The sequence below is a fragment of the Triticum dicoccoides genome, chromosome 3A (assembly GCF_002162155.2).
Source record: "Triticum dicoccoides isolate Atlit2015 ecotype Zavitan chromosome 3A, WEW_v2.0, whole genome shotgun sequence".
Lineage (NCBI taxonomy): Eukaryota > Viridiplantae > Streptophyta > Magnoliopsida > Poales > Poaceae > Triticum > Triticum dicoccoides.
In genome coordinates, this window is record NC_041384.1 from 257,993,013 (window position 1) to 258,014,791 (window position 21,779).

Below are 21,779 nucleotides of genomic sequence, written 5' to 3' on the forward strand. Positions count from 1 at the left end.
AGGCGGCGACCGGGCCGCGGGGGCCCGCTGCGGGCCGGGCGGGTCGCAGCGGTGGGAGGAGGCGGCGGCCACGTGGCGAGTCCTGAGTGGTCGGGCGCGGCGGCGCGGGCATGTCCGGAGGGTGTGGACACGTCCGGCGGCGGAGGAGACGAAATTTTTAGGGTTTGGGAGAGGGGATCCGCGAATTTAGAGGAGGGGTCTATATATAGGCATAGAGGGAGCTAGGAGAGTCCAAATGAGGTGCGGTTTTCGGCCACGCGATCGTGATTGAACGCTCTAGATGATGGAGAGGGTTTAGGTGGGTTTTGGGCCAAATTGGAGGGGTGTTGGGCTGCAACACACACGAGGCCTTTTCGATCCCTCGGTTAACCGTTGGAGCATCAAACGAAGTCCAAATGGTACGAAACTTGACAGGCGGTCTACCCGGTAGTAAACCAAGGACGCTTGGCAAGTCTCGGTCCAATACAGAAATATTTAATCCCCACACACGAAAGAAAGGTAGAAATGACCACCGGAGGAGAACGAAGCGCCGGAATGCAAAACGGGCAACGGGGAAAATGCTCGAATGCATGAGATGAACACGTATGCAAATGCAATGCACATGATGACATGATATGAGATGCATGACAACAACAACAACACACGGAGACAAAAACCTGAACCCAAGAAAATAAAATAACTTAAGGCCGGAAACGGCAAGAGTTGGAATATATATTGGGAAAGTCATATCCGGGGTGTTACAGTATGATCATATCGTCACATAAAAATAACCAACGCTTCATGTCGAGGTGGTGTTATAACCGTATCGAACAACCCACAAAACATTATGCCAGGGTTCAGAATGCTTGCCTTCAAGTTGTGGAGAGGCAGGGTACATTCCAAAACTTTGAACGTTTTCTTCTCTCTCCAACAAATCCTATTTTTGGAAATATTTAAATTAACACATAGTTTAAAAACAGTACAAAAAAGTTTCTTGGAAAATTTTGAAATAAATATGAAAATAAACTAGACAATATTTGAGGAACAACAGAAAAAGAATCAAGTCATTTGGATTTATATTTTAAAAGTTATAGCCAGTCAAAGTTTAGGCAATTCTATTTTTAAAATAAAACAGAAAAAGGGAAAACGTTTTGGGAAGAATACGTCTTCGAAGCAGAGGAGACGTACTCAGGGGTTTGCGCTTCCACTTACGCCAGTGTGGACTCGATCGGGGTTGCTGACAGTGGGCCCAGGGGGCCCACTGGTCAGGTTTGACCGGTCGCCCCGCCTTCGTCCTCCTCTGGCCGAACAGAGGTGAGGGCTCCGGTGATCAACGCCGGTGAACGGCGGCTCCCCGCGGGCTCCAGAGGGTTGGGATGGATCCGCAAGACCGGGGCGGTCCTCCCGGTGGTCGTTGGGTCGGCGGGGGTGGAGGGAATCGCCGGCGATGAGCTCCGCGGTGGACTAAGCTTCGGGAGCAATGGGGGTTTGGGCTATGGTGGCTCTGGGTTGCGTTTGAGAGGTTGGGCAGCTTCGCACGGTCGAGGGGAATCACATGGTGGCACTGGTTGGACGGGAGGGGCTCGGGTTGCTACTGAATGGGCCGGAGGGCGGCGGCGGCTGTATTGGCCGGAGATGGGGAAGAAGACCTTCCCTGGTCGATTGACTGCTACGGGGGTGCTAGGTGGGGTGGCTTGAGGTCGCCTGAGGTTTCGGAGAGGCTCGGGGCTCCTTAAATAGGCAGTCGGGGTCAGTTCCGATGATGGCCGTGGATAAGAACACCGGCGACTGTCATTCTGTTGCAGCAGGGGGACGTGGCGGTGACAAGCGCTTGCGGACAAGCTTGTGGATGAGCTCGGGCTGCTCTAGAGGGCAGCTGGCATGCGGGGGTGGCTTGGGCGGCGCCGTCCATGGCAGGGCGCACTGTGGCCGCCCGCTAGCCGCCGCTGCCGACCTGACGACGGTCCTGTGGAGCTCCAGGGGCGGCTCTGCGGCGAGGGGGGGTCGGGGCGTCGACTGGGAGAGGGGAAGGGCCAGAGCGAGCGCGGGGCGTCGGCAGTGGGACGCGGCGGCTCGGTGCACGCACATGCAAAACGCGCGCTCTGGGCATGCCCAGAGCATGCACGCCAAGCATTCGGCGAAATGCCAGAGCATGCTAGGCGGCGAGGGTGAAGCTGGGGGTTAGCAGGTCTAGGCTAGGGTCCCTTAGGAGATTAGCGGACATGCCAGTATGTACAGAGGGGCAAGATCACAGTGCAAAACAAAAATCATGCCAAAACTGCACATGCACACCTGGTGTTTGATAGAATGCCTATGGCACCTAGGCAATTCTTGGGGTGGCCCAAATCTCCAGATCAGAGTCTCTTTGGATGAATAAGAGAGTGGTGAGGTTAGTTTGCCAAAAGCTCAAACTTGTTAGCGTAAGTTTTGCCAAACTTCAGTTCTGGGCAGAAGGAAAAAGGCATTGTTTCAGGAGCCAAAAATCTTCCAATGGGTCCACTCTCCTGGACTTAAGGGTTTGGTATGGTGTACTACAAGCAGGAGAAAGATCATGGCCACTAGAGCAAAATTTAATAGGGATGCAGTACAAATCACCAAGCTGGACCAGAATGAAAAAGAGTTTGATTCACTCAAATTTTACCAAGAACATCAATGGGTTTTTGCATAAAGTTGAATAATATACTCCTATGAACATCCCAAAATTTTGGTGGAGGATAGAAAGAAATATTTAAATGGGTTGCACTGCAAAATTGCCCACTGGACCAGATTTGAAAAATGGGGGTAGAGCTCAAAATATTAAATGAATGAAATATATTTTTGCATAAAAGTGATTTTAAAACATCACATGACATCTCCAAATTTTGGTGAAAATTTTAAATAAATATATCAAGTGGTTGTAGTTCAAAAAGAGCTCCAAAACTAATGAAAAATCATTTTAAGGAATAAAGCTCAGAGAGAAATAATTGTGCAAATCAATTCCACTGATAATAGAAATGTTTTATTGAGAGGTTAAACAAGTCCAATAATATTTTTGGAAAGTTTTTCACTTGAGGTAAAACTCCATAATAAGGAAAAGGATGGCTCTGAAATCAAAAGAAAATCCAGAAAATTAAAAGTTTAAATTTCCTGGAAAATTTTTAATTAATAAAACAAGGTTAAAATTTTGGGGTGTCACAATTTATCCATGGTAAACTTATACTGCAAAATAAACGCAAGAACCAATTTGATAGGTTGTGCTCCGGGTTAAGAACTGTTGTAAACCGGCACCTGAACATCCTTAAGTCCTTGTCATTTCCTTCTTCTAGAAAATCTGGGACAATAAACCAGCTTCATAATCAATTTGCGTCCAGGAGAAACATTGTAAATAAAGAATCCATTAGAATTGGCCTTCAATGCTCTGTAGCCCCCAAGTCATGAGCAGAAACAATGTAATGATTTAAGACTTGCTTCAATATAAATATTACCACTTTGAAGAAATCCATGTTGTTCATCTCAATCACTAGTAAAGACTGAATACTCCATATATGTAGCCCCCAAGTGCCGGGTTGTCATGCTTGCCGCAACCTAGGACTTGTAATTGCCTTGTACTTATAAAAACTTTAACCAGTGTAGCCCCCAAGGGCCGGGTCATTATACAATAATGAGCATGGACTTCATAAATATGATCATGTAGACTTGAACAACAATGTGTAGCCCCCAAGGGCCGGCTCAGTAAGATAATATTAAGCTAGGAATTTATATATACTTCTTCAAAAAGAACATCATATGATGTAACCCCCATCATGGGGCTTGAACCCACGTCCACAAGGTTAAGAGCTTTGTGCTTTACCAACTGAGGAGTGGACCCTTCAATATAATGGAATAAAAACTTGTGTACCTTGAATTGTTGCCAGGAGAAATTGGTAGCCCCCAAGGGCCGGCTCATTATGATGTGATGAGTCGGTTCTTCAATAAGGCTAGTAAAAATGACTTTGCATTAGCCCCCAAGTGTCATGGTGCATGCTTGCAGTGACATGAGACTTGCATATTTGATGTAATCTCAACTTGAATAATGTAGCCCCCAAGTGCCGGGTCGTAAGCCTGCAGCGACTCGGGACTATTCCTTCCATTGTAGAATAAATTATATCCATTGATAAAATAATATCCATTGCGCTGAAGCGACTTTGAAAACCTCAATCGTAATATTGGTTATTGATAACCATAATAAAAATCCAGCCATGTTGGCTATTAAAGATTTGAATAATATAACCCGGTTTGAAAAACCGGTTCCTGTGATATTGAATCGTACGGCCGGTTTAGGATACGTGTACAGTAAGGGTGATAACCCAATCTTTAGAAGCCAGAACCTTCCAAATGTTTATGATTGTTATGTGTGGCGACTTATCATTCAAAGTCAAGCCGGGTTAATAAACACTGGATAATTTATCATCATACTGGCGACTTATAGTCGTAAGCCAGGTCGGGTTAATAAACGCCGGTGTTTTATAATCCTGCTTTATTCAACCTATTTCTCCACACCACAAGTTTAAAGTGTCCTAGTGGTTTACCGCCGGACAGGTCATAATGCTCAACATATAACCCGGGTTTATAACCAAGGCTGCACTTAAGAATAATCAAATATGAAATATATCATACCAGTAAGGGTGAATCACATCATTGGTTTACCAACTTTTTGTAGTAAGGGTAATAACCCCAATCTTGAGTACTGATAACTCCTTCCATATTTTGCCGGTTTGTGATAAAACCGTATCGGATTATCCATATATAATACTGGCGACTTGTTAGTCAAACCAAACCGGGTTAAGAAACATCGGATTATAATTGATCATGTACTGACAACTTGTTAGTTGAAAGCAAAGCCGGGTCAAGGACACCAGTTTATCAGGAGATATTACAAACCTCAAAAAAGGCGAAAAAACTTGGCAAATAGAACTCAAAAAGAACATGCGAGGCTTTTCACGAGCTGCCAGGCCACTGAATTAACCATTTCACAATGCCTCTTAAGATGGACCTCAATCTTTAACCAATCACTTTTTAACTTTGACAAGTTCAGGGTCTATGAGATTGACTGTCAAACGTTCGCGGGTCGTACCAGGTTTACCTGGGCGGACTGACTTACTTAAAGAAGGCAGATTAACCCGGGGTTTTAGGTGCGAACACCAGGCTTCCAAGCCGGGCTTGATATCCTATTAAAAGGGTGCAGACTCTTAGTTCGATGCGAAGCAAAGGGCCCCCAAGTAACTTCCCTGGTGGCCTTACGCCGATCAAGAGGTGTAGCTATGGTTCGAATACGACCAAGCCCCCAAGTGATATATTTCTAAGATGTGCTCATCGGGTGCCTATGTTTGAGTTGTGCTGTGCAACAAACTCTCTTTGGCCCCTTATGAGAATATTGGCTTGATAGCCGGATCAATATGTAATCAGCACTCCGCTTTATAAACAGAAGCCCCCATGTGATCAATAATATGATAAACCAATAAGGCAGGATAACCCATGTTTGAACCGCGCATCATGGAAACAGGCCCTCTTCAGCAACCTTTAACTTTTTGCAAGAGATAAATTCTTCTTGAATCAGGATTTTGAACCGGAGATTGAGAGCTCCAAAGCTTTGCGGGAGACATCTTTCCCTTGAGCCGGATTTTAAACCAGAATCTTCATTTTCAGCTGGAAATATTCTGACAGCCTTTAAACTCGAACTTGGGAGAAATTAATTCTTTTTGAATCGGAAATTCTTAAACCGGATTTGAGAGCTTCAGTGAGACTGACTTCCCTTGAGCCGGATTTTAAACCGGAATCCTTTCTGATGACCCGGAACTTCTTCATTGAGCCAGGATTTTGTAACTGTCATATACTTTCTAAGCCGGAAATTTTCTGACGGCTTTTAAATTTTCATCAACATAACAGTAGCCTCCGGGACCGGGTTATCTTTCCCTCCATCGTCCTGGGGTTCTTAAATTTGCTGAAACTGGCAAGATTTGCTGAGTCATGTCATCGCAGCCCCCGAGTCTCAAGGTAACTCCAGGAGTTGGCTTGAGATTCTTCATATTTGACCGTGATTTAAACTGGCATGAGTTGCATATCATTGGTGTTGATAGCACGATATGAATCCACAGAAGGTTGACATGACTGCGGCGGATTATAAATGATCCCGTATGAGCCGTGTCAGCAACTCGGCCAATGGTTCCTTCCAACTGGCTATTTGACCTTAACCAAACATTAGTGGCGGCGACTTGTGCGCCCGCTCATTGAGCCATCAATTGCAAACGGCGGTTGATGATAATTTGCCTCCAATTTGAAAGAAAAAACTGGTCTAGCTACCCAAGCCGTGACTTGCTCATACTTATAAACCGCTCATGCAGACAGGTGCGGCCCTGGTGTGTCGATGTAGACCAGGCTGCAATAGACGGACGGTAAAGACGTCCACAATATTAGAGGCGGCACTTGCGCATAATAATAGTGGCGCGAGCTATATATCCAAGACACGGCCATATCTTTTGCAGTGAACAATTGCTCCTGCATAAATAATATCACAAGCCAGTGTAATTGCTCTTTTTAAAGAAAGCAATATATAATATAAAAATATACCGGATTGATTTCACCTAATATGTTGAGCCAGAATTTATCCGTCGTAGAGATGATGATTACTGCGGTAAAGCTGAAATCCATGACGGGCGAGTCGGCCATGGGAGCAGACAGATGAATCGGCCATGGCGTTGTAAACCATTATGGACGGGGAGAGTCGGCACCGGCGTTGTAAGCTGGCACAGACGGGTGAGTCGGCCGTATGTTGATGTAGATCGGACCGCGGGGGACGGCGGCCTATGCGCGCTTTATCGGGCAGTTCGCACGGTCCTGACGAGTTGACGCGTACTGGACCGCTGGAACGGCGGCTTGCACGCATGTCTGTCGAGCAGCGTGGCATGGACGAATTCTAGCGCATGCCCTCCGTATCCGCAATATAATGGCATAAAAAGTTGTCCTGAGTAAAAATATTACAGGGCGGAGTAATTGTTCTTTGACAAAAAAATAAGTGTTAATAAGATAAATTTGGATAGATATCACCTGATGTTTGTGAACGACAAATGATCTATGCGTAAAGTCCGTTATTCAACCCGACACTTTGAATAAGCCGGACCGTAGAGCGGACAGTAAACCGACCGCAGCATCAGAAGCGGCTTGGAGAGATGAGTCGGTCGCGGCATTGTAAGCCGGTGCGGACGGGCAAGTTGTCCTTCTTGTTGTAAACCGGCGCGGTCGTAAGAGAGATGGCCACGGTGTTGTAAGCTGGTGTAGTCCGTATCCATGGTATAATGCCACTTTCGTAGTAAATAGTTACCCTACATATAAAAAACACCGTAGAGCAGAGTAGTTGTGCTCGAAGAAATTTTAATGCGTACTAAGAAAATATATAGAAGAAATAACACCTGATATTTTTTGCCGGATGAACCCGGATGTTGGCGCTGGATAATGCATAGTGCTGCTTTTGATTTGACGGTGGCCTCGGTTTCGAGGCCCGACGCACAGAGACGTGTTGCACGGAAGTGGACGCGTAACACAGCGCGACCATGTGACCGCGACTCAGACGAGGTGCAAGGGTTACTCGGACCGAAGGCGGGGCGTGACCCGTGGTGGCTGAGGAGTCCGGATCGTGGTCGTTTGTGGCCAATTCATTGTTGTTTCTCTGAACCGCGGTCGTTTTGTGGTGCTGGCCTGAAGCAAGGTGGCGTGACCGGCTCTTAGTGGAGACAAGCAGCGGCAACACCCTTTTATATTTAATCCTTCCTTGGAATCCATGCGTGTGTAATGGTTGTACTAGTTGAGGGATCCTTCACGCGGAATAACTTGGGAATCCATTAGGCCTTAGGTTTCACGGACACTGGTTCATGTAGATCGATCTGGCGATCTCACGCGGCCGCAACAGCTGCCCTAATTGTCGTTTGTACTGGCAGATGACATATGACGCCTGTCAGTTGTCTCCGAGCAGATTCCTCAAGTTCGGATTGCCTTGGACGAGAATTGATTTGATGTACCTATTTCCGTTGACAGAACCTGCCAGTTTTAATAGTTCACACGAGGCGGCAACCTATCTTTGGCGAGACCGATTTCCTGCCTGTGTCGATGGTTCGGGGGCGCGGCGTGATGCAACCCTAAACTTCCATGTTCAATCTCCTATATGACACTAAAAACTTTTTTAATCCTGACTGTTGAACTTCGTAGCTGACGTGAATTCTTCCATGCCGGCTCTTGCTGATCCGGCGGGTCATAGCTTCTCGATCCCTAAGGGATCCCTTCAAGAACTCAACACCATCATGTGCAGGCCCCACGGTGGGCGCCAACTGTCGTGGATATGTCACGACAAATGTCCTAGTGTGAGGACTTAGTCGTGAGGCCGCACACCTATGTGGTAGCTTGAGAGGGGTTGAGCGGAATCGAGAGACGCAACACAAGACAATGATTTAGACAACCTCGGGCCCCGGGAAACATCATCCGGAATAGCCCTACATGCTTTTTGTGGCTAGATCTCATTATGATCATGAGGGAGCCGCCGTAAACCGTCTCTCCTAGTTGTGTCTAGCCCTAGAGATTATCTTCTTGCTTGTTGCTTGTCCCTCTTTGGGGAGCCATGCCCCTCCTTATATAAGTTAGAGGGGCGGGTTACATGTGGAGTCCTATTAGGACTAGGACAAATCTACCTTCTAATACCAACCGGATACAAGTCCAGGTTTTAACTCCTTGTAAGATAAATGTTCCTCATGCCTTTCCTCGTAAACCGGCCCACCATAACATGAGCCAGCCTTCTGGGCCTTGGGCCTTGTCATCCATCAGAAACATGCGCCGGGTCACTAATGAGTCTTCCGGCTCGTGAATCATCATACCGGTCAACCGCCATACACGTAAGTCGCCAATCCTCTGGCAGGTTACCAATGAAACGCCAAGTTCGGTCGGTTTACGCCACGGGGTATATCCCGACACCTTCCGTGATGGTGTCTAAATTGGATCTGGTGGTTCTGGACTCTGCGGTGGCTCGAAATGATTTTCGTTGACTCCCCTAGGGTTTCTGGAATATTGGGGTATTTATAGAGCAAAGAGGCGGTCTGGGTGGCACCAAAGGTGGGCACAACCCACCAGGGTGCGCCTGGGCCTCCTGGCGTGCCCTGGTGGGTTGTGCTCTCCTTGGAGCACCCCTAGGTGTAGCATTGGCCAATTATGTGTCTTCTGGTCCATAGAAAATCTTTGTAAAGTTCCATGGCATTTGGACTCCATTTGGTATTGATTTTCTGCGATGTAAAAAACATGAAAAAAATAGCAACTGGCACTTGGCACTGTGTCAATAGGTTAGTACCAAAAAATGATATAAAATGATTATAAAACATCCAACATTGGTAATATAACAACATGGAACAATCAAAAAATATAGATATGTTGGAGATGTATCAGCATCCCCAAGCTTAACTCCTACTCGTCCTCGAGTAGGTAAGTGATAAAAACAGAATTCTTGATGTGGAATGCTACTTATCATGTCATATCATATTCTTTTCTTTATAGCATGGACGTTTGGACTTTTATATTGTTCAAAGCAATAGTCTAGTTTTGACATGATGAATGAAATACTCAAGCATATCAACAAGCAACCATGTCTTTCAAAATATCAATGCTAAAATGAGCTATCCCTACCCCATCATGCTCAATCATTGATCCATTCATGAAACACACTCGCATATTAACTACACCCAATGATCAAGTACGATCATAGTGCCTCCTAGTTGGTGCTTTTATAAGATAAGATGGAGACTTCAAATCCAAAATAAAAATTGCATAAAGTAAAAGAAAGGCCCTTCGTAGAGGGAAGTGGGGATTTGTAGAGGTGCCAGAGCTCGAAGCGAAAAACTTAGAGATAAAAACATTTTGGGAGGTGTATGCATCCCACCAACGAAACGACTTAGAGTTGCCCACACTTTCCATGCTAGATATATCATACACGGTTCCCAAATAGAAAATAAAGTTTATTCCTTTTTCAACCATACTTTCACTTTCCATGGCTAGCCGTATCCATGGTTTCCCTCCATACCAACACTTTCCAAGGAATTTATTATTTGACAACATAAAGTAAATTCATTTTTCATTTTGGGACTGGGCATCCCTAATACCTTTGCCTTACTCTCGTGCAATGACAAGTGAATAAACACTCATCGTGAGAATAACACATCTAGAATGGAAAATATTAGCTACCCCTCACCGCTCCGCGACTGAAACGAACACACAAAAGAGAAGTTTATTTTGAAAATTAGAGATGGCACATACAAATTTGCTTAGAACGACAAAAGAATACGGCATATAGGTAGATATTGTGGACTCATATGGAAAAACTGGTTTAAAGGTTTTTGGATGCACAAGTAGTGATCATACTTAGTGCAAAATGAAGGCTAGCAAAAGATTGAGAAATGACCAACAAAGAAATGAATAATCTCATAAGCGAGCATTAAGCATAATTAACACCGAATAATGCTCCACAAGTAGGATATAATTTCATTGCATAATTATTGACTTTCATGCTTGCATAGGGAATCACAAACCTTAACACCAATATTCTTACTAAAGCATAATTACTAATCAACATAACTCACATATCACATCATAATATCTCAAAACTATTACTAAAAATCAAGTTTATTTTGTCCAATGATCTTCATGAAAGTTTTTATTATACCCTTCTTGGATATCTATCACTTTAGAACTAATTTTCATATGTTGCTTTTGACAAGCTCAAACAAATATAAGTGAAGATCATGAGCATAATTTTTATTTCTCTCAAAATAATTTAAGTGAAGCAAGAAAGAAATTCTTGAAAGTTTTACTAGCTCTCAAATAAATCTAAGTGAAGCAAGAGAGCATTTATTCAAAAATACTAAATCACACTGTGCTCAAAAAGGTATAAGTGAAGCACTAGAGCAAGTCCATAGCTCATAAAAAATCTAAGTGAAGCAAAGAGAGCAATTCTAACAAGTCATGACATAATTTTGGCTCTCTCAAATACGTGTGTCCAGCAAGGAATAAAGACTTAAAACACAAAATAAAACATGCAAATACTCATATCATACAAGACGCTCCAAGCAAAACACATAGTATGTGACAAATAAAAATATAGCTTCGAGTAAAATACCGATGGTCGTTAGAAGAAAGAGGGGATACCACTCGGGGGCATCCCCAAGCTTAGTTGCTTGCTCTCTTTTGGATAATAGCGGGGGATGCCGGGGCATCCCCAAGCTTAGGCTCTTCTTACTCCTTATCCCTTCATCCATCGTAAGATAACCAAAACATGAAAACTTCAATCACACAAAACTCAACAAAACCTTCGTGAGATCCATTAGTATAAGAAAATAAATCACTACTATAAGTGCTCTATAAGACCAATTCATATTTTGTTCTTGCATTATATCTACTGTATTCCAACTTTTCTATGGAAAAAATTCATCAAAGAAAACCATAGAGCCATCAAAATAAGGACACAACACAAAGAAAACAGAATCTGTCAAAAAACAGAACACTCTGTAGTGATCTGGATGTTTCGAATACTTCTATAACTCCAAAAATTCTGCAAAATTAGGAAGACCTACGAAATTTCTATATTGATCTACTTCAAAAGGAATTGGTATTTTCTCACTCTCTGAATTGTTTTCGTGAGCGCAAAAGTTTATGTTTTTTCAGCAAGATCAAACAACTATCACCCAAGAAGATCTTAAATACTTTACTTGGCACAAACACTAATTAAAATACAAAAAACACAATCATAACAGTAGCATAATTGTGCTAACAGGAAGCAAAAAGCAAAAATAAATTTTATTCATTGGGTTGCCTCCCAACAAGCGCTATAGTTTTATGCCTTTGGCTAGGCATAAAGCAAGGATCTAAGTTTTGTCATCTTTGGTTCGAGATCCAAAAGATGCCCTCATGATTGATTCATATGGTGGCCTAATTCTTGTTCTAGGGAAGTGTTCCATACCCTTCCTCAAAGGAAATTGGAACTTAATATTTCCTTCTTTCGTATCTATCACGGCACCAATAGTGCGTAAAAATGGTCTACCAAGAATAATTGGACAAGACGGATTGCAATCAATATCAAGAAAAATAAAATCTATGGGCACATAATTCATATTTGCAAGAATAAGAACATCATTAATTATTCCCATAGGATTTTTAATAGTAGAATCCGCCAAGTGCAAATTTAAAGAACATGATTCAATATCGGTAAGACCAAGCACATTATATAAAGATTTCGGATTAGTAGAAACACTAGCACCCAAGTCACACAAAGCAAAGAACTCATAATTTTTAATCTTGAATTTGATAGTAGGTTCCCATTCATCATGCAATTTTCTAGGAATTGAAACTTCTAATTCCAACTTTTCTTCTAGAGCTTTCATCATAGCATCAACAATATGTTTAGTAAAAGCTTTATTTTGTTCATAAGCATGGGGTGAATTTATCAAGGATTGCAACAAATAAATATAATCAATCAAAAAGAAACTATCATAATTAAAGTCTTTGTAATCCAAAAGAGTGGGCACATCACTAGCTAAAGTTTTGACCTCTTCAAACCCACTTTTATCAATTTTCTCAACAAGATTTTCACCCTCTGAAATATAGGGACGCCTTCTAGCTAAAGTTGACTCTTCTCCTGTCCCTTTTTCATCAATCTTAATATTACTAAACAAGGAATAAATAGAAGAAACACAAATCATTTTAAGATCTTCATCACTTTTGCCCTCTAGTGAGATTGGTCTAGCGGCCATTTGATTTACTAGAGTAGCTTGTGCATCGGATATTTTTCCTAACAAACTTTCAGCAAAAGCATACTTAGATTGGAGATTTCAAACTTCTCTACTAATATCATCAAGTTGTTTTGTTATAGCATACACCATAACGAAATGCTCCTTAAGTTCTTTGGTAAAATGCTTATCATGCTAAAATTGTGTAGTCATATATTCCTTAGTACTTTTCTCATTTTCAAGCAAACAATTGGGGTAAGGAACATCATAATATTTTCTTTGCGGCATCATGACTACACAAACAAGAACGCATGCAAAAACAGATCCGGCAAGAAAATAGCCAATGGAAAAGAGGGGCAAATAAAATGGCAAGTTTTCGTGAAGTGGGGGAGAGGAAAATGAGAGGCAAATGGCAAATAATGTAAATTGTGAGGAGATGAGATTTGTGATTAGGAACCTGGTATATGTTGAAGATCCTCCCTGGCAACGGCGCCAGAAATTCCTTTTGATGTCGCTTGAAGCTAAGTCGGTATTTCCCCAAAGAGGAAGGTATGATGCGGGACAACGTCGGTAGGTATTTCCCTCACATATGAAACCAAGGTTATCGAACCAGTAGGAGAACTAAGCAACACAACGTAACTAGCCCCTGCACACAAATAACAAATACCCACAACCCGACGTGTTAAAGGGGTTGTCAATCCCTTTCGGGTAACGGTGCCAAAAATTGGTGCGTTGACGGGAGAAGGTTGTAAATATTGATAGATCGAATGCCAAATAAAATAAATTGCAGCAAGGTATTTTTTTATTTTTGCTTTAGTAGATCTGAAAATAAAAGGCAAATAAAAATAGATCGCAAAGGCAAATAATATGAGGAAGAGACCCGGGGGCCGTAGGTTTCACTAGTGGTTTCTCTCGAGAAAAATAGCAAACGGTGGGTAAAGAAATTACTGTTGGGCAATTGATAGAACATAAAATACTCATGACGATATCCAGGCAATGATCATTACATATGCATCACATCCAAGATTAGTAGACCGACTCCTGCCTGCATCTACTACTATTACTCCACACATCGACCGCTATCCAGCATGCATCTAGTGTATTAAGTTCATGGAGAAATGGAGTAATGCAATAAGAACGATGACATGATGTAGACAAGATCTATCTATCTAGAGATAGACCCCATCGTTTTATCCTTAGTAGCAACGATACATACGTGTCGGTTCCCCTTCTGTCACTGGGATCAAGCACCGTAAGATCGAACCCACTACAAAGCACCTCTTCCCATTGCAAGATAAGTAGATCAAGTTGGCCAAACAAAACCCAAATATCAGAGAAGAAATATGAGGCTATAAGCAATCATGCATAAAAGAGATCATAGAAACCCAAATACTTTCATCGATAAAAAAAGATAGATCTGATCATAAACTCAAAGTTCATCTTATCCCAACAAACACACCGCAAAAAGAGTAACATCATATGGATCTCCAAGAAACCATTGTATTGAGAATCAAACGAGAGAGAGGAAGCCATGTAGCTACTAACTACGGACCCGAAGGTCTACAAAGAACTATGCACCCATCATCGGAGAGGCACCAATGGAGGTGGTGAACCCCATCCGTGACGGTGTCTAGATTGGATCTGGTGGTTATAGACTCTGCGGCGACCGAAATTGATTTTCGTCGACTCCACTAGGGTTTCTGGAATATTGGGGTATTTATAGAGCAAAGAGGTAGTCCGAGGGGCACCCGGCATGGGCGCAACCCACCAGGGCGCGCTCTGGTGGGTTTCGCTCTCCTCAGAGCACCCCCCAGGCACAGCCTTGGCCCATTAGATGTCTTCTGGTCCATCAAAAATCACCGTAAAGTTTCATGGCATTTGGACTCCGTTTGGTATTGATTTTATGCGATGTAAAAAAACATGCAAAAAACAACAACTGGCACTTGGCACTATGTCAATAGGTTAGAACCAAAAAATGATATAAAATGACTATAAATGATTATAAAACATCCAAGATTGATAATATAACAGCATGGAACAATTAAAAATTATAGATACATTGGAGACGTATCACTACCCGTCAATGCAAAAGACACGAATTTGGATTCGTGTGCTAGAACAGTTACCGGGGGGCATCGTGGCCGTCCGTGAAGCCGAGGTCTTCCCCTCCTTGGGGATCTTGTCCTTGGCCAGCTTTAGGAGTCGCATCCACATGGCTGCGAAGGTGGAGCGGAAGAAAGCGGTGAGGGGGGCCCATGTCCTCGGGCTTTTGAGCCCACATCGGGGTAGCCCGAAGCTGGAGCAGAAGCATGCGACAGTTGAGCATGACGTTGATAATGTCAGACAGCTCGAGATTCTTTGTAGTGGACCACCACTTGATCCTCTTTATCATGGCTTCCATCTTGGCTGGGTTCCCCCAGGCGACACCCTTATCCTTCCAAGACCCGAGCTTCTTCGGAGGCCTAGCCGGAAAGGCAGGGACCTCGGCCTCTCTAGGGGCGAGCGGTTCGGTGATGTAGAACCACTCTTGCTGCCACTCCTTCACCATTTTGATGAAGGTGCCCCTGAACCATTCGGCCCCTGGTTCTTGCTGATCATGGCCCCTCCACACTCCACAAGGTCAGAGCCGCTGGACATTGGCTTGATCTCGAAGTTCTTCAACCATGGGCCGAAGTGCAGCGAAGGAAGGCCTCCCAGACTGTGATGAAAGAGGCGAGGTGGAGAATAGAGTTTGGGGCCATATGGTGGAAAGATAGCCCATAATAGAACATTACCCCGCACACAAAAGGGTGCACTGGGAACCCTATCCCTCAGACGAGGTGGGGGACAAAGACTACCTGCTCCCCAACATTGGGGGCGGGCACTTGCTAGCCTGCGGCTAGAGCGCGGGTGGCGATATCAGCGGACAGATACCCCATGCTGGGTAGCTCTAGGATGGTGCCATCCATCATGATGAACCACCCCAGTGCCCCTTGAGGGTATCGGTCGTGGCTAGTGGGGGAGGATAGACTCGCTAAAGGAAAAGCTTATCGGATCGAATCTGGGCGCTAGAGCAAGACGAAGTAGTAGATGGGGACAATGGGAGCGTAGTAGGTTGCGATGTCTTCCCTTTTTCTCTTATAGGCCGATGACAGGCCAAGAGTTGCCCTTACTGCACCGATAAACACGCCACTCCCACCAAATATGATATTAAGCATATGGGGAGAATCAAAATCTTGATGATATCCTTGAGAAAATGGGCACGATCTCCAACTCGATGGGACATGCCAGTAAAAAGCTGGCCTCGGGCCATGATTTGAGTGAAGCAGTAACTGCTTGACTTGTTGCGGGGTGAGCCGTTTCGATAAAGTTGTCAGGCTAAGTGGAACTGTTCACACCGAGATGGCTGGCCTTCGAGGCTATGTTATCCGATCTCTTCGGGCAAAGGGTACAAGTTCGGTTGAGCCTCGGCTGGCATGACTCCTTTAAAGGAGTGGTCCCAGATTATAAGGTGGAATTCTTCTGTCGATCCAAGGACTTCAGATCCGAGGTTGTTATTCTCAGGAAGGTCATCCTCGGCGTGGAAGACCAATTCAGGGACTACTACCGGTGTCCTGGATAATGGGGTACTAACCTAGTCGGTCCATGTCACTCGGGGTGGGCCGATGGGCCCTCTCTCGTGCTCAAGATGGACTCCGGAAGCCGTATGCCGGAGGCATGATCAACACTACCTCAACTGAAGACATGACGTATACTACAAGATCTATCCTACCGCCTTACTCCTAGATACCTGATACGTCTCCAACGTATCTATATTTTTTGATTGTTCCATGCTATTATATTATCTGTTTTGGATGTTAATGGGCTTATTTATACACTTTTATATTATGTTTGGGACTAACCTACTAACCAAGACCCAGTGCAAACTGCTGTTTTTTTGCCTATTTCAGTGTTTCGTAGAAAAGGAATATCAAACGGAATCCAAACGGAATAAAACCTTAGGGAGAGTTATTTTTAGAACAAACGTGATCCAGTTGACTTGGAGTGGATGTTAAGAAAGAAATGAGGGAGCCACGAGGCAGGGAGGCGTGCTTGTCCCCCTGGGCGCGTCCCCACCCTCGTGGGCACCTCGCAGCTCCACCGATCTACTTCTTCCTTCTATATATACCGAATAGTTATTTGGATCGAGGCGCGCCCTTATATAGACCGATTAGATGTTTCCGAACTCGAATAACACAGCGTCAACAAACTAAACAAGGAGAAACACCCCGGCGTCCCCCACCTCCCGACCTCCACCAACCCCCGCAGCCGCCCCAATCCCCTAGCGTCCACCAGCCCTGTGCGCTGCGGCGCCGCCCTCGCTTCCTTCCGGCGCCCCGTCGGCCCACCTCCTCGGCCGCGCCGCGGATCGGCCCCCTCCGCCGCGTCGCGGATCCGCCCCCTCCTGGCAGATCCCTCCCGCACGGCGAGCTAGAAGTTCGGAGCGCCACCACCGCTCCCTTCTCCAGCGACCCCTCCCGCACGGCGAGCTGGATGCAGTTGACCCCCGGGGCTTGGGCAGTTCAGCCCATCCGGCGAGCACGGCCGTCTCCTGCCACCCCCAATAGATGCGACCCAGCGGGTCCGATGGATGCTCACACCGGGAGGCGGTGCTGCTCCGGCAAGCTCCTTCTTCCTCGAGCACATTCGTCTCCAGCTGCCTTCGAACAGCCGCGACCCACCGAATCCGACGGATGCTCACGCGTCCTTGAGTGCGGCACGTCGACAACAACCTCCTTGTTCTCGTTCCCTCCTCCATCCCCGAGCACAACTTCGACGAGCCTGTCGACAGGTTAGTCCTACTAACTGTTGTTCACCATGAACTGGCTATAGAGCATTCGTGGCAGGTCGAGTAAAATTCTCATGGCCGTTCAAGTAAAACTGGAAGCGAGAGAATTGAAAATCTGAGAGTAAGAAAGTTTTCGGAGAACGTTTTTATGTTTGCTGGAATCGCCTAGGTGAACTAACATTGTTTACTTTGTGGAAAGTCTGAACGTGGTGTTTGGATGAGAACTGGAGTTCAGGTTGTTGACTAGCTGAAGATCCAACAGCCATCTTTCTTATTGGCAGTGGCCGCGATAGTGGGCATGGTGGTGGCCTTCGTGCAGCCGCCGATGCGGTCAAAACATTCAATGCCTGTAGAGGCCCTGTAGGTCTCTCCATTCAATGCCTCTTGTGAAGTGACTTCACAAATTTTATCTTGTATAAAGTGATTCTGAACCTGTGAAACTGGTGATCACATATCTATATCCCCCAAGCAGCAATGCGGTGCGGGTGCTCAATTTGGCTACAAATTTTGCTATAATTTCTGAAGTGTTTCTGTGTTGTTGCTATGAGGTGAATTGTGGCTGTTTCGACGTTGACTACAGTTAACTTATAGTGGAATACACTTTGTTTGTAGCATATGCGTTCCATTGAGAAAGCAAAAGCGTTGGGTTCAGTCTGAAAAAGTACGGCAATTCATTCACATATATTGTGTTACCTCTGAACCAGAGAGTAAATCACACAAATGTAGCTCCTTTACTCTACAGGTACGAACTTGATCGGCTTATCTTTCTCAATTATTATTTGTTTCTGGACAAGTAACTCACCTAGTCTGCTTCCTTTTGAGACTAATCAACTTCGTTTGATAATTCTTGGACAGGTTTGTCATACATTCGACGTTGGTGGCTTTTGTGCTATTCTGCTCAAGAAAAATGATCTTTGGGGAACTTTGCTAGTAGTAGACACAAAGTGTGCTTTTAAATACCTACAGAGCATCATATCATCTATATTTGTTTTGAAATGCTATGCATATCCATTATGGCCGCAAAAATATGCATGGTTGACTGGCAGAAGTTCACTACGAGTTGTCATATTATTCTTCAGAGTTCAGATAATTGTATTTTGGGCCGCTGGAACCTGATGGCTCAAGCTTGTAAAAGGATATTCAGAAGTTCGAAAATAAAAAATAGTGTCATGTGTTGCTGCGTCCGTGCTAGGTCTTGTGTCTCGTGTGTGTCCGCACTCACTATGTGGGTGCTTCGTGTGTTCGTGTGCGTGTCGTGCTCTTTATGTCCTTGTTCTTCTTCACAAAAGGTTAACCATTCCCAAAAGCATTTTGCAAGGCCACAATTTAGTTCCTATAAGAAAGCTTGGATTTCTTTAGTTCCTAAAAAAATAAAACCCAAGAAGTTCAAATTAAGATAACACAGAAGTTCGATGGTTATATACCATGAAGAAAAACAATGCTTCAACTATAACAGTGTTAACTTGAGAAGTTCAAATTTCATAAAATAGAGAGTCCAAAGAAAATGTTATTGTTGTACTAAAAAAATCCCATGGATTTTCCCATTATTAAAACATGATAACCAAAAAGTTCAAACTAAAATAACAAAGTCATTCAAAAAAACAAAGCAATTAACTCTGAGAAGGTCAAATTAAAAATAACAAAAGAAATTCAAAAATATATTTTTTTTGAAATATTTTCTCCGTTTCTATGAAAAACCTAGAAGTTCAAATTTATAAAATGAAGTGGTTCTATGTTTATTTACAAAAAAATCCCTGTTACCAAATAATAAAGCCAAGACGTTCACTTTAAAGAAACGGAGGGTATGATGTATACAAAAAAAATCAGATTCTTCTCATTTCGCGAAGAAGTAAGTATGAAGTTCAATTTGAAAAAGTAATGTATAAAAGGATTTTCACCGTTTCTAAATAAAAAACTCCTGAAGTTCAAATTAAAATAATAAAGCATTTCGATTTTACAAAAAACTAGGTTTATTCCCATTACTAAAAAAACAAGAAGTCCAAATTTTAAAAACGATGAAGTTCGGTGTAAATAAAAAACTCATATTTTTTCGTTACTAAAGAATAAAAATAAACTCGTGAAATTCCTTATAGGGACAAACACATCCATTTTATTTTCCACATTTATAAAATAAATACACGGAAGTTCAAAATAAAAATGTTGAGAAGTTCAAATTCAATTAATAAAGTAGTTTGATATTTAAAACATCTTAGATTTTTTTTGTTACTAAAATATGCTCAAAACAAGTCTTAGCATGTTCAAAACAAGTCTTAGCATGTTCAAAGTATGCTCTTAACTAGTCATGATTTGTTAAAAAAATCCTTTCCAATGCTATCATTTGCTCAAATTCGACGAGTGCTTTGGGAGTTACGGAGAACTTTTTTACAGAGAAGTTCAAATTGAAAACGGCCAGAAGTTCACATGCTGCATGGTGTGTGTTTTCATATGAGAAAATAGAATAAAAAGTTAAAGTATAAAAATTTCGCTGCTAGAAGTTCAGGTGCTCAGCACGGGGAAGTTCAAAAACTTCTTGTGAGAGAGGCAATCGGCACTATATATCAGTTGTGCAACTCCGATGAACGGGTGGGAAATTACGAACAAAAATACATGGTAGAAGTTCAAGTGAAAACAATGGGAAGTGCGATGATTATAGAAAACTTAGATTTTTCTCGTTATTAAAGAATGAAAAAAACTAGTTCAAAAATAAAACAACAAGAAGTTCAATGTTTAAAAACAGAGTGCTTCAAAATTTCATAAAAAGATTAAAGAAATAAAATCAGAAAGTCCATATTAAAAAGATGGAGAAGTTCAATGATTATAGAAAACTTAGATTTTCCTCGTTATTAAAGATTGGAAACAAGAAGTTCAAAAATAAAAAACAAGAAGTTCGACTTTTAAAAATAGAGTGCTTCAAAATTTTATAAAAAAGGATTAAGAAATTCAGATAAATATTTATAAAAAACTCAGATATTTTCACGTAACCAAGAGAAGTTCGATTGATAACTGCCAGGAGTTCACGTACTACACAGTGTGCATTTTGTATTAAAAAAAGAATAAAAAAGCAAAGACTAAAAGTTTTGTTGTTATAAGTGCAACTCCTCGGTCAAAGAAAGTTAAAAAAATTATTGTGAGAGGGGTTTGTACAAAAGGAGTATCATTTGTGTAACCACTAACGAATGGATGAGAAAACTACAAACGAAAATACGTCACTGAAGTTCAACTACTACGCTGAATGAATTTCAGATGAAAAACTTTTAAAACCATCGCGAGTATGAAAAAACGATCAACACGGGAAAGTTATGTGCTTACAGCAGCTTTCCACCGGTATATCACTTGCCCAATTCCGGTGAGTGGATGGAGAGTTACGAGCAGTGGATGGAGACCTACAAGCAAAAAAATCACGTGAAAAACAGAGTGAGGTTCAGGTACACGCGCCGAGAAGTTCAAGCTCTTCACGCGGTGCATTTTCGAAGATTCTGTTTCACGATAGAGGCAGAACGAATGATCCCGCCGTTTTCGAAATTACTTGGAAATGGCAAAGAATCATAGAAAACCATCAACATGAAAAAGTTTCACATTTTCCGTAGCTTTTCAACGGTATATTATTTGCCCAATTCCGATAAAGTTTGTAGAAAATACAGCGAAAATACGTTTTTCGCCATTTTCGAAACTGACTTAAAACCATAAAGAATTGGGAGAAACAATACATATCAAAAAGTTTCGCATTTGTTCAGGCTTTCCAACGCCATATCATTTGCTGCATTCGGACGCACGGTTAAAAAATTAGCTTAAAAATACAAACTCAGTAGGACTTGGACCATTTTCTAAATTACTCTTAAACCATTCAAAATTAGAAAAAACTTTCAAGATGAAAAAGTAGCGCATTTTCATAAGCTTTCCAACGCCATATCATATTCCTCCATTGGCTTAGCCGTTTAGAAATGACATCAAAAAAACAAACTCAGTTGTTCGGTTTATGAAATTTTACGTTTTTTCAGATTACTCTTTAACCATAGGGAATTAGAGAAAACATTCAACATATGGAAGGAGCAGTTTTGTAGCAGCTTTCCAACGCCCTATTATATGCCTCATTCCGATAAACGGTTTAGAAATGCGATCGAAAATATGATTCACGTTTTTTGTGCGAAGAGAAAACGGTTTTCAAAACTGCTCTTAAACCGCTTACATTTTGTCAAAAATTTAACTTGGGTTATGATACTGGTGTC

The 21,779-nt window shown here is 42.8% G+C and overlaps 1 protein-coding gene across 1 annotated transcript in view; it reads left to right on the forward strand.

Moving 5' to 3' along the window:
* The window catches only part of LOC119272207 (serine/arginine repetitive matrix protein 1-like), a 45,324-nt gene extending 26,587 nt beyond the window's left edge, over nucleotides 1-18,737 (forward strand). Inside the window, exons 2-5 of the mRNA XM_037553745.1 lie at nucleotides 16,965-17,556; nucleotides 17,835-17,913; nucleotides 18,166-18,295; nucleotides 18,409-18,737. Coding sequence (XP_037409642.1) covers nucleotides 16,965-17,556; nucleotides 17,835-17,913; nucleotides 18,166-18,295; nucleotides 18,409-18,669 — 1,062 coding nt within the window. The 3' untranslated portion in view covers nucleotides 18,670-18,737. The remainder of the gene's footprint in view (nucleotides 1-16,964; nucleotides 17,557-17,834; nucleotides 17,914-18,165; nucleotides 18,296-18,408) is intronic.
* Nucleotides 18,738-21,779: the final 3,042 nt, after the last annotated feature.